Below are 12,696 nucleotides of genomic sequence, written 5' to 3' on the forward strand. Positions count from 1 at the left end.
GTGCTTGGCTTTAATGAGGGACACGCGACCCAACAATAAGCGCACGCTGCAATCAGGCCAAGGGCTTTATGGCACACGCCAGACCGCAACCCGGCCGCGGCCCCGCTCCCGCCCCGCTTGCCTGCAGGCGCCCGAGTTCTCCCCTTGCCCACGTTTCTGGGAGCCGGGGCAGTCTCGGGAAAACCTTGCTGTCCATCCCGGCCACCTCACAGGAGCTCTCGCTCGCCACCCAATTCGGAAGGGCGACCGAGCGCCCTCCGATCCCCTCGTGCCCGCCTCCCCTGCCATCAGCCCCCTCCCCGGTGGGCTCCGTCCTCGGGTCAGCAGTGGGGCCGGACCTGCGGCACGGGCGCCCCAGAGCTGGGCGCTGCGCCCCGGGAGCCGCCCCGGGTGCCCGCCTGCCGGGCAAACATCGTTTTACTTTTGGTTTCTAGCCGGGGCCAGCCCCCGCCGGGCAGGGCAGCTCCGCGGCTGCGGGGCACCGCGCCGCCCGTCCCGCCGGGACACGGCCGGGGGGACACGCGTGGGGCTGTGGGGCGGCGGGCAACGGGAAACTAACTAACTAACTAACTAACTAACTAACTAACTAACTAACTAACTAACTAACTAACTAACTAACTAACTAACTAGCGTATTTTTGAAACATTTCGTCCTCTATTGTTCGGCCGCTGTAGAAAGCTGCCCTGTGGAGAGGCGTCTGATTTTCGAGGGAACTCTCTCTCCCAGTGTGAGCGCCGTAAATATCTCAACAGATGCTCGGCTCGTTCGTAATCAGCTCGGCTCCTCGGCGGGCAGCGCGGCAGCGGCGGCGGCGGCGGCGGCAGCAGGGTATTAATTCGGGATATGAGGGCTCTCCGCAACATTTGGTTCTTTTTTCCAGAAAGGAAAGATGGAAAAGGGGAGGGATCGCCCGCGAGTCTGACTGACAGTTTACATAATGAGCTTGTGAGGATGCGAGGCAACTATATAAACAGCTCGAAGCGAAGCAAGTTTTCCATTTACTGAGCGCTGTTAGCACCGGTTAAAGGAGGAGCGGTTCCACACTAAGCACTCCCCTCCGCGTCTCTCACCAAACCCACCCGGCTTTGGAGTTTATAAAGGCGACGACAGCGATCAGAGGTCGGCGGCTGGCTGCAGGATTAATTCCCAGAAGGGGACGGATCGACACCTGGATTTTACCTTCCGATTTCTGCTGGTGCTCGGGGAATATTTGGAAGAGCAGGTTGCTCCAGGAGAATCGCCGTGACGCCTCTCTTTTCTCCCTCGAACGAGAAGCGCTTGCTTGGTCCATTTGAGGAATACAGAAGGAAAACTAAACCCACTAAGAACTGGAAGCTCGAATAACACAAGGATGACAGCCTTGCGCATCTTTGGCTTGACGTTTCTGTTAACGATTTTGCAGCAGGTAATCACACACGAAAAAAAAAAAAGGGTTCGCGAAATGTAAAGTGGGTGATGGAAGCAAGTTTGCATGGCAAAGCCGGGTAAGGTCTGATTTGGCTATTTTGTGTGTCTCCCCTTTGTGCAGAGGGTGTCCGGCTCCGGCGTCTTCCAGCTGGAGCTACACGAATTCGTGAATAGCCACGGGTCTCTGGCCAGCGGGAAGACCTGCTCCCCCCACTGCAGGACCTTCTTTCGCGTTTGTTTGAAGCATTTTCAGACAGTGGTTTCCCCGGGCTCCTGCACTTTCGGCAGCATCATCACTCCGGTTCTGGGAATAAACTCCTTCAGCATCAAGGATACAGAGAGATTTGACAGCCCCATTAAGCTGCCCTTTAACTTCACGTGGCCGGTGAGACTCTACTTTAAACCCGATCGCGATGGTGGGGCAGGAGGGTGGCAAGAGTAGGCTAACCGCGGCGGGCTGATAACCTGTAGTGTCAACAAACTACTTTTGCCTTTAGACTTATTTCTAGAACTTCCTTTAAAAAAAACGGGGGGAGGTGGGGAAAAAGCGCGCAATGAGAAAACTTATCCAGATCAGAATTACTTGGGATAACCAATGTTATTAAGAGAGATAAAGCAAGGGGCTGGGGGGCTTGGAGGTGAGGATGTGTGTCCGTGGAGTGTAGAAGGAGGGAGCGCGTAGCCGCGGGGAGGGAGCGCAGAAGCGGCGCAGGGCAGGGCAGGGCCGGGGCGCGGCGGGGCGCGGTGTGCGGGTGCGGGGCTGACGCTGCTTTCTCTCCCGCAGGGAACCTTCTCCCTGATCATCCAGGCCTGGCACGCGCCCGACAACTACCTGCCGGAAGGTGAATAGTGCGCGCGCCGCCGGCAGGGGGAGCGCGCGCGGCGGGAGCGCGCCGGGCCCGTCCCGAGTGTCCCCCCCCGGCCCCAGCCCCCCCCCGGCTCAGCTGTTTATGCCATAACTCCAGGGCCGGCGTTATCCCACCATCAGGAGCCGGTCCCCCAACGATATCCATCAGGGGCCGCTTTGATTCTGCCCCGGCCTAATCTCCAACACAATTGCGTTTCCTCCGGTTTATTTTTGGCGTGGGAAAGCGAGGCGGGCTGCGGTGAGAAAGCCGGGAGCCTGCCAGCAAGCCCCGTCCGCCTTTTCCTGTATTTTACACCTTGCTCGAATTCCGCCCTTTGGAAAGGAATAATGGCTTTGGGATGTTTTTCTGAGAGGAGAGGAAAAGGATATTTCACAGCAGCCCTCCTTTCACAGGCCCCTCAGCTGAGTCCCTTTGGCCCGGGTTCGCACACCCTGGTGGCCACCTTTTTGTGCCCTTGCATACATCAATATCCACACGCGTGCCTGTGTATATGTATGTATGTATGTATGTATGTGTGTGTGTGTGTGTGTGTGTGTGTGTGTGTGTGTGTGCGTGTGCGGGCGGCGCATCCCGCTCTGCTGGCCCGGCGGGCTCAGAGCCGCTGACCCGCTCCCGCTCTCCCGCAGGCTCCCGGCCGCCCCAGGACGAGTGGCTCATCAGCCAGATGTCGATCCAGCGGTCGCTGTCGGTGGGCGAGGACTGGTCGCAGGACGTGCATCAGGGCCCGCTGACCAAGCTGCGCTACTCCTACCGCGTGGTGTGCAGCGAGAACTACTACGGCGAGAGCTGCTCCCGCCTGTGCAAGCGCCGCGACGATCGCTTCGGGCACTACGTGTGCGCGGCGGACGGGAGCCTGGCGTGCCTGCCCGGCTGGGCCGGCGAGTACTGCACCGAGCGTGAGTGCCCGGGAGCGGGCGGGGACGGCAGAGCGGCCGGCGCGGCTCCCGGGCTCACCGAGGCCCCGCGTGGCCCGGGCCGTGTTTTCACGCCGACCTCTCCCCACCCTGTCTGGGGAGGCAAAGTTGCGCGCTGAGGACTTTGCTCCCTTTGGCTGTGCTGCACCTCTGCGAGCCCCAGCAGCAGGGAGCGAGCTGGCAGGAAAGGGACCTTGGCTGATAGCCCTGAGTAGCAGTAGCTGGTGCAAGGTAAAAGGGTGGCAGCTTGCTCACTCAGTCTGCCACCAGCCATTCCTGCAGCCAGAGGACGTGAGTCAGGTGTTGCAGTGTAGTAGTGGGAACCTTTACTCTGAGCTCAGGGTACCACTGGGTTTTTGCACCCTTTCATTAGCACAAGCCAAAGCTGTTTCTCTTGCTGCTTTTCTTGAGTTGCAAGAGTTCATGTTTGTTGCATAAACAGAAAAACTAAAGGACAACTTGTCAAGTGTTGGCTCTCCTTGTTCACTTCCTCCTGCTCCAGAGCTCCCTGTACCAAGAAGTTTTAAAACAAAACTTTTAAAGTGTAAAACCCGGGTTTTTAAAGTGTTTTTAAAAAGCTTTTTATCCTTTAAAAGCGTCCTCTGTAGCACCATGTGTATTTACCTAAACATTTATGCTTTTTTATGTTCTCTTCACAGCCATCTGTCTGGCTGGGTGTACCGAACAGAACGGATATTGCAACAAGCCTGGAGAGTGCATGTGAGTAGATGGCAATTGCAGTCTGAACATCAGTTAGAATGTTACCTTGTAACAGAAACTTCAACTCTTCTCCATGTCATTAATTTTTTAATTGGACTTTTCTTCTAGCTGCCGTCCTGGTTGGCAAGGCCGCTACTGTGATGAGTGCATTCCCCATATAGGCTGCCGCCACGGGACGTGTAAAACACAATGGCAGTGCATATGTGATGAAGGATGGGGTGGCCTCTTCTGTGATCAAGGTTAGTTCTGAAGCTTACAGCTCTAGCTTGGGTGCTCCTTAGTACTGCACTAAGGAATCTGACCCACTGGATCTGGAATTAAATTTCCCCAAGGTACATCTTCACAGGCATCAGTTTGTAGCGCTGCAGCCTTACATACCAGTTTTTGTGGTAATTTTGTCTGAAAACAAGGAGACCTTTTTGGGAGCTGCAGTTTTTCTCTTGCAAAAGAAGTTTCTCTTGGAGAAAGGCCTAACAATCTGGATGAGTGTTGAGCAGACAATTTTTCTGCCTGCTCAAGAGAAGTTTAACTTACTCCTTGTACAAGTATAACAATTTAATAAATAGTTTCCAGCAGCAGTAAACACCATCATTTGGGCCTTCCTTATTTTGCATACAAGGAAGTTAACTCATGTGATAAGTCTGGAGCATGAGAGAAAAATCATGTAAGAATGAAAAGTACAGGTTCCATTTTAAGGTACACCAGACCATTTCCACCTATTCAACCCACTGAATCACTGAACCGTGGCCAGCTGACCAGTCATGTCCTCAAGGCCATATATGCACTGCTGGCACTGAGATCATTAAGTGCTCAAAGCAGGCTAAGTGTTTCCAGGACAGTTATAGGATTAAGATGGTGAAGGCTGAATTAAGCAGGAAAAGTAAAGTTGCAGATTTTTTTTTCTGCCTATAGTTATCTATTAACCAGTTGCATTCAAATTACTCTATAGTATTTATAGAGATAATAAAGCTTTTCTTACTTACCTCCTATGAACTTACACTTAACCTCTGTCTCAGATTTAAAGGGAAAAAAAACCAAAACCGTCAAGCCTGGCAGAGCATTTTACAGTTTAATCTACTAACATCCATAAAAAGAGAGCAAATAAACAATAAAAGATTTCTAGTGTTTGTTTAAATCTCAAAGCCAAAACATCTTTTATTTTACCTCCCTGCCTTTCCAGAATGTGCCTCAGAGCACACCTGTTAAAGATGGGGCTCAGTCTTTTAGTGTGTAACATGCTGTACATGAAGTGTCCATAGTGCTGTGGTATATGTTTTGGAGAACACACTCTTATGAAGTACATTTTCCAATTTGGTACCCAAATCCCATTGCAGCTAACAGTTTTTTGTCCACAAAAAAGGGAGAATATACAAAACACTAACACAGTTATATTTTTGCCAGCTCTCTCAAAGTTCAGGGCTCAAGATATATAGATGGTAATCTGATTATGACTGATAATAACAATCTCCAGTATCGCCACTGATAGCAAAATGAAATGCTTCATTGGAAACTGTCTTTTTTCCTTGACCGCAGCGTTTTTGTGTGTGTATCTTTCCCCAGCTGTCAAAGACGTGTTCTCCTAACTCCTGCTATCTTTGCAGATCTGAACTACTGCACTCACCACAGGCCATGCAAAAATGGAGCAACTTGCATGAACACTGGCCAGGGCAGCTACACGTGTGCGTGCAAACCCGGCTTCACCGGCGTCGACTGCGAGCACGAGATCAGCGAGTGCGACAGCAATCCCTGCAGGAACGGCGGCAGTTGCACGGTAGGGACATTTCCAATGCAAAGCCTTTGTGTGAAGGCAGCCCTGGTGTCCCTTTTCAGAGACGGCTCTGTAACAACGCAATGGGAATTCGATAGGACGCGGGTTCATTACCGACGCTCGCCGCTCTCGTACTGAACCTTTCCGAGAGGTGTCGGGGAGGAAGTCTGTTACAGGAGGAGATGGATCAGCTAGATTAGAACCAGTCAACTGATCCTTGGGTTTCTGTGGCAGCCATTATGAGAACTCGGCAAGATCCAGGGTTGGTGAGGGAGCAGGTCTGTTAAAAATGAGCTTCTCGAACCACTGTTCATACAGAAATGAACCAAGTCTGTATTTTAACAGCAAATAAAAGAAAATTTTGCTTTCTGCTATGGGAAAATGGTGTCAAGCAATAAGGGGGCAATCAGCTGAAACTTTTGGTAAAGCAGAATTTCACACTTTTAGATTCTTGTAGTTTCGTGTTTCAGCCTGTTTTTGGACCCAGTTAATGACGGATTCTTACCAATGATGGATTGGTAATATAATCTGATGCATATTTAGATTAAAGCCAAAGCAATTTTTAGATTAAAGCACAAGATCCTACCTCCCTTCTCCCAAGACCTTGGACATCCAGTACTTGGAATGAAGAAAGAGTTTGTTATGATTTAAGTGGTGGGACTTAGCCAAGCCAAAGCGACTTAAACCCTTGTGAAATAAAAAAAGGGCTCTCACACTGAGGATAAATGGCCTGATCACAGCTGCGAGGTCAACACATACCAGTCTGCTCTGGGAAGGCCTTTGGGAAGACCTCTGGATTCCATTAGGCAGCAGTGGTGTTAGAAATGTTTTTGTCTAGCTGCCTGCATGCTCCCTACAGCTGCATCTGCTCTGCGTGTGCAGCTGCACCATTACTCCTGTATGCCAAGTAGGGCTGATCCACAGCTCTGTCCTCACAGTCCAGCCTGCAATTGTTTACCCTCCTGATGGCCCTTTTGCCACATCAGGCAGTGGATGAGAAGGGACTGAGCAGTGCTTGCTGCTGACCAGAACTAACAAACTATCATTTGTTTCCATTAAATAACACAGCCTAATGTTGTGTCTTGCAGGATATGGAGAACGGTTATCACTGCCTGTGCCCCCCTGGCTACTATGGCACTCACTGTGAGCACAGTGCTCTGACATGTGTAGATTCTCCGTGCTTCAACGGTGGCACGTGCTTGGAAAAGGAGCAAGGGGCCAGCTACGCTTGCGTTTGCCCTTTCGGCTTCACAGGGTCAAACTGTGAAAAAAAGGTGGACAGGTGCACCAGCAACCCGTGTGCAAATGGTGAGTCTTTCTATCAAAAAAATCCCATGGCCCTGACTCGTTTGTGCTTTTCAGTGCAGAAGTGATAGAAATCCAATCTGACCTCTACTCTTCCTCTAGAACATTAGTCCCTCTCCCCCGCTGTATTCCACATCCACCCTAATTTTAGTCTCTTGCTGGGGCGGGACTTTCACTGGCATTTTCTGTGCAGCAAAACAATGCACGAGGTTTGTCATATGATGGGGAAGATGGCAGAATTAAATTTAATTAACTCTATCACATATTTAGAAGAGGCATAATTTTAAGGCATGGTGATACAATTAGGTAAAGTAGAATGAACTTTTAGATGTGCAGCTGTTTCGTAAAATCTCTCTCTTCTTGAGGTTTAGATTCCTGAGTGAAGTGCATTGCAAACTAATTTTTATTTTACTTTTTTTCCCCTCAGATGGTAGTTGCTTTTACCTTGGGCAGATCCGTGTGTGCCGCTGCCGGCCTGGTTTCTCTGGCCAGAAATGTGAGATAAACATCAACGAGTGTGCCAGAAACCCGTGTTCCAATGGGGGCACTTGTCACGATCTCATCAACGATTACACCTGCACATGCATGCCAGGCTACAGTGGCAGGAACTGTGACATCAAAACCAGAGATGAATGTGCTTCTGGGCCGTGTGAGAATGGAGGCACGTGCTACAGTGGGCTTTATAGTGCCAACTTTGTTTGCTACTGTCCTTCTGGCTTCATGGGCAACCGCTGTGAACTGCCAGTTTATTCAGTGCCCGTTACACTTCCTCCTAAGCCAGTCCCCTGGATTGCTATATCCATGGGGGTGGGGCTGGTGGCTTTGCTCATACTGTTCTGCATGATAGCAATGGTCATCAGGCAGATGAGGATGCGCCCAGAGCAGGAGTTGGAGACAATGAACAACCTGTCTGACTTCCAGAAGGACAATCTCATTCCAGCTTCCCAGCTGAAAAACACCAATAAAAATAAAGACCTTGAAGTGGACTGTGGGCTGGAGAAATCAAACTACAAACCCAAGAACCATAAACTGGACTACAATCTGGTAAAAGACCTGACAAGTAGAGGGACACCTGAAGATAAATATTACAAAAGTGAAAAATGTTTAGGAGAGAAGTCTCCCCTCCGACTACACAGGTGAGAATGCAGTTTTTGTTATAGTCTTTCTTAAAGCCACTCATCTTCATATCAGTCTAGAAGCAGATGAGAATATGAGGGGAAAAGAAACCTCAAGCAGATAATACACAAAACAAACTAGATCAAAGCCAGGAATCTTCATACTGGAGTATGTGTGTCACAACCAAGTGGTATCCTTAGCTAAGTCCATTAATTTAAGTGTTTGTGCAGGGTGCTGTTAGTATGGATACTGTGAAGGAACCTGGAGTGGCCAGGCCAGTGGTGAAAGTAAGAAGTGTCATTCCTTCCTCAGTAGATCTTGGAGGAATAGCAGTTAAGGCATACAGTGATTAAAAAGAAGTATTTCCCTTTGTAAGAAGGCAAGATGATCTGCTTGCTGAGAAGGATGATGGAGTGAAAACAGCTCCTCTTTTCCAAAAGGAGAAAAGGGCAGGTATTCAGTGGCTTATCAGTCTTGTGACTCATGTGCTGAAGGTCTTGTCTGGGATCTGTGTGTAGTTGTTACACTGAGGGCTCCCAGGAACACTCTGTTAGGTTGGACATGGCAGGAGCATAGGAAGGCTCCCTTACTGTTCCTTACTTCCACTTCTCTAGCAAAACATCCCGACAGACACAGAACGTGTGAAACCTGATCCCATGCACTTCCCTTCCACATGGCTATCTCATTCCACCACTCCATATTCATGGTAGATTTTGGGAGTCAGGCTTGTTAGTAGTCAGCTAATGTTCTTTTTTCTCTGCCCTGTTGTAGTGAAAAGCCAGAATGCAGAATATCAGCGATATGCTCTCCGAGGGATTCGATGTACCAGTCTGTCTTTGTGATAGCAGAAGAAAGGAATGAGTGCATCATAGCCACAGAGGTAAGTACAGAGGTGGACAGGCATAAATTCACAAAGTAAAAGGGTAAATTTTCCTTTAGTATTGTATCTGAGAAGCTTCCTTTACTTCCAGGGATCATGATGCTTCCCAGCATTTTCTTCTCCTCTTCTGTGGCCCACACAGAACATACAAGTGGGGAAAATAAAAAAATTAGCCATTCAGATTTTATTTGGTTTGGTTTTGGGCATGGATAAGTCAGTGGTAGATGAAAACACAGAACATCAGCCCATAAAAATCCAGCACATTGTAGGATTATTTCCTCTTAAATAGGTGGTCAGAAAAAATGGAAATAATAATCATTCTTAGGCCTATTGATGTAAGGCCATGTTTTTTCCTGTGACTACAATGGATAATCTTTGTTCTGTGGAAACAGGCAAAGCTATAGATTTCTAGCTGAAGATGGAAGGTAGCAGAATGTGTCAGTGGATAGGCAAAACAGCCATTTAGGAAGTCTGTTATAAGGTAATTTCAACCTCTTAGCATTTAAGTTCCAGCTAAATATTCTCTTACAGAAGTTAATGCTGTTGCTGATAAAAACACCTCAATTTTACATTATATTGGAAAACTGAATACACAAAAAAAGGAAAGGCCTAACACTGAACTTTAAAGACTAAAAAGCTGGTATTGAGGAACTAACTAGTTCCTGAAGAATTACCAGCCTTTTGGAAAAGTCTCAGTGGAAGTTAAAGGCAATTTGATGTTAACCAATACGTGTCTTCTTCGGTGTAGCCATCTTTAGGATTACTTTCACTCTGTAGGAAAGAGAAGCTTGCTGTGCCATACAGCAGTGATCTGTGGAGTCAGATCTGCAGGATTCAGTCTCTCTTTCCAAGGTGGATATCAGATTTCCCCTTGAAAGCAAGCTGGAACACAAGTCAACCAACAATATTAAAAGTTTAAGACTAAGTGAAAGCGTTCAAAGATACAAATGACAGCTGGACGCTTCATTCCCATTGAGTCACCTAAATACTGTATCTTTGAAGATCTTGCTGACTAAAGCTAGGCTTCCAAATTTACACCAGGCATCTCCAGAAATGTTTCTGTTTTCAGAATGACAACCCCTAGAATCTCTCCCCACATCATTCAGGCTTAATTCTTCTAAACACAAGCTATTTAACTATACCATGTACTTTTTACAGATCCCTAATGTTAAGCACCCAGGTTTGTATGCATTCCCCCCTCAGCCAGGTAGAGAGGCCACTCATCACACACATGGCTATTTTTCTTGCTGGTAGTTCTTTACCTCTGGAACAGCTGAAAGCATTGAGCACTGAGAATTAAACTGCAGTAATGTTTGGCTTAAATTGCTTTGGTTTGACATAGCTGAATTATAGTTTGTTAGCGCTGCACTACTCTGTATGCTGTGCTTCCTTCTTATTCCTGGTGTTATTTTATATCCTGACAGGTATAAGACTGAAGATCAGCTCATTTGCACCTCAGATTTGGTGATGCCAGTAGATGGACGTTCCTGCTGCATTGTTTACAATTCAGAACTGGATTGGACTGTTTTTAATTACATGCAACTTGCTGCTCTCAGGCGGAGGATGGAACTGAGTGAACTGGACAGACTGTGAATTTCCTGAAAGATGCAATACACCTTTTTGTTCTTACTGCCCTTGTTTGAAGTTTGATACCAGAAATCTCATTTGCTATTGAAAAGGGGAGGCAGAGGGAAGAGAGAGGTTAAAAATGTTGTTGTTTTAAAAGATGCTGAGGCCAGTTCCTCATGGACAGACCCCTGGCTTTCCAGAACTCTGGTTATGGGAGGTGCTGGTAGATAAAGAGGCACATAACTGTCACAGGTGTTGCCATGGAAGGTGTGAAGCAAGACACATTGCTATGCAGATAATGGATGCAGCATAAATGAGGTCTCCATTTTTTCTGGGTTTTAAAGTGCCTATAATGTGTCAAGAGAATCTAACAAGCCCAAACAGAAACTTGACTGTTCTTTTTGCAGTTACCTGAACAGTGCTGGGCAGAGATGGTTGATACTTCCTGCCATACATCCATTTGCATCTCCTCTCTCCTGCTGCATGTACTGGAGACTGTGTAAGGGATGAGAGGAGGAGGAAAGAAGAAAACAGAATTTACATGTCATCTCATTTGGTGATGCTTTGGAGAACTGATTGACTCAAGCCACGATGTGGAACATGATTTTTGTGAAAGTTGTGCTAAGGAATGTGTACTGCCTCGTCCCCATTGACAGGGAGGAGGTGATCCCAGCTCTATATAAAGCCTTACAAATGCGTTTAAAATCAATCAGCTCCTAGAACCTTTATGTGCTGAGCTCTCTCAGCTGTTTTCATGCCCTTTGCACTACCAGTGATTGTGAATAGACATTACTTCTTTTCTTCTCCTTCCTCATTCTCTTCCCCCTGCCTTATTTTGACACAAATTCAGGGGTTTATGTCGTGTTTCTGAATTAGGTGCCACCTTTTACTGCAAATAGTCTCAAAATTGAGCTGTTACTTCCTGTAGAAGCAGCAGCAGTGACAGAGCCCACTTACCCCCCATTTCCCCATCTGGTTGCAAAACTCCAGCTCTTGTTCTTCATCCCGGTTCTAGATGCCCAGCAGTGAAGCACCCACTGAGATGCCCTCTGCCAAGACAGGTGGAGATTAGAGTTAGAAGGTTTTAAGCTCACCCTGTTTCTTTCATACCCACCCACTGCTGCATGGAAAATGTGCTGTGTCTGTCCCTGGAAGCCAGAGGCAGGCAGAAGCTCCTTTCCTCCATCCATATTTACAGCAATAATACCAGACACCCCATGGAAAGTGCCGTGACACTCGTGAGACCAGGGCACGGGGCAGAACGAGGAGCAGAAACAAGATCTCTCAGAAGAAACCTGGACTGTGCTATCTCCCTGACAGCGATACTCCTGCCCTTGGAAAGCCTGTTGTTGGACTAGCCCATCCACTCCCTTGAACTGTGCAGACAAGACCCCTTCATATTGTCCACTACTGACCTTCTGCTCCGACCACGTAGGACCATTTTGAAGATGACCTTCAGAAATCAATAATATGGGTTTTAGTTTGTCTGTTTGTAGTTTATTTTGAAGACTAGTATTTCAGTAATTTAAAAAAAAAAAATCAGAAGCACTGAACTTTCTACGTTTTATAACATTATTTTGTATATAATGTATATTTATAATCAAAACAGAAGTGTAAATATGTTTATTACTTCTCGTGTAATGTTTTTAATGTGATGACAAAGTTTGAATTTTATTTTTTTTTTCAAGCAATGAAAATACTTTCCTGCTACTACAAAGTTTGTTGTGGTTTGTCCTTTTACACTGGTTATTCTGTGACAGCCAAGGTTACTGAAGCCCCCCAGAAGTAACCTTGACTACCTGGTCCTTGCAGTCCTACATTTACATTTTGCACACCAACTGATGTCAGCTGCTTTTTATAAAACAAGTTGTAGTGTTAACACATGTCAACAAAGTTTTTCAGCTGAGTGGCATTCAGTTTTGAAATGTTATACATATTTATATTGAGATAGATAACACTTGAATTACATATATACATATACACACACACACACACACACACACACACACACACACACACACACACACATATTCCCTTGCTATGGTGTGGGATTGAACTGTCAGGAAAGTTATTTTTATTAATGCTTCACTCTTCCTCTCCCCTGACAACTCATGACATAAAAGATGCAGATTTAATACCATTTCAAAG

The 12,696-nt window shown here is 47.2% G+C and overlaps 1 protein-coding gene across 1 annotated transcript; it reads left to right on the forward strand.

Annotated features, from left to right (window-relative positions):
* Positions 1-246: 246 nt before the first annotated feature.
* Positions 247-12,280, forward strand: DLL4 (delta like canonical Notch ligand 4). Its single transcript, XM_056493011.1, has 11 exons — positions 247-1,405; positions 1,529-1,792; positions 2,192-2,249; positions 2,903-3,172; positions 3,850-3,910; positions 4,019-4,149; positions 5,512-5,681; positions 6,767-6,986; positions 7,411-8,119; positions 8,871-8,979; positions 10,404-12,280. The coding sequence occupies exons 1-11, from the start codon at positions 1,352-1,354 to the stop codon at positions 10,407-10,409; spliced, it is 2,052 nt and encodes a 683-aa protein (XP_056348986.1). The 5' UTR covers positions 247-1,351; the 3' UTR covers positions 10,410-12,280.
* The last annotated feature ends 416 nt before the right edge of the window (positions 12,281-12,696 follow it).

Source organism: Oenanthe melanoleuca, chromosome 5 (assembly GCF_029582105.1).
Source record: "Oenanthe melanoleuca isolate GR-GAL-2019-014 chromosome 5, OMel1.0, whole genome shotgun sequence".
Taxonomy (NCBI): domain Eukaryota; kingdom Metazoa; phylum Chordata; class Aves; order Passeriformes; family Muscicapidae; genus Oenanthe; species Oenanthe melanoleuca.

Bases quoted from the DNA above. Each gene is read 5' to 3' on its own strand.
- DLL4 (XM_056493011.1), top strand. From the start codon at position 1,352: ATGACAGCCTTGCGCATCTTTGGCTTGACGTTTCTGTTAACGATTTTG. The intron at 5,682-6,766 runs GTAGGGACATTT...TGTGTCTTGCAG, and splicing joins GGAACGGCGGCAGTTGCACG to GATATGGAGAACGGTTATCA. The intron at 8,120-8,870 runs GTGAGAATGCAG...GCCCTGTTGTAG, and splicing joins TCTCCCCTCCGACTACACAG to TGAAAAGCCAGAATGCAGAA.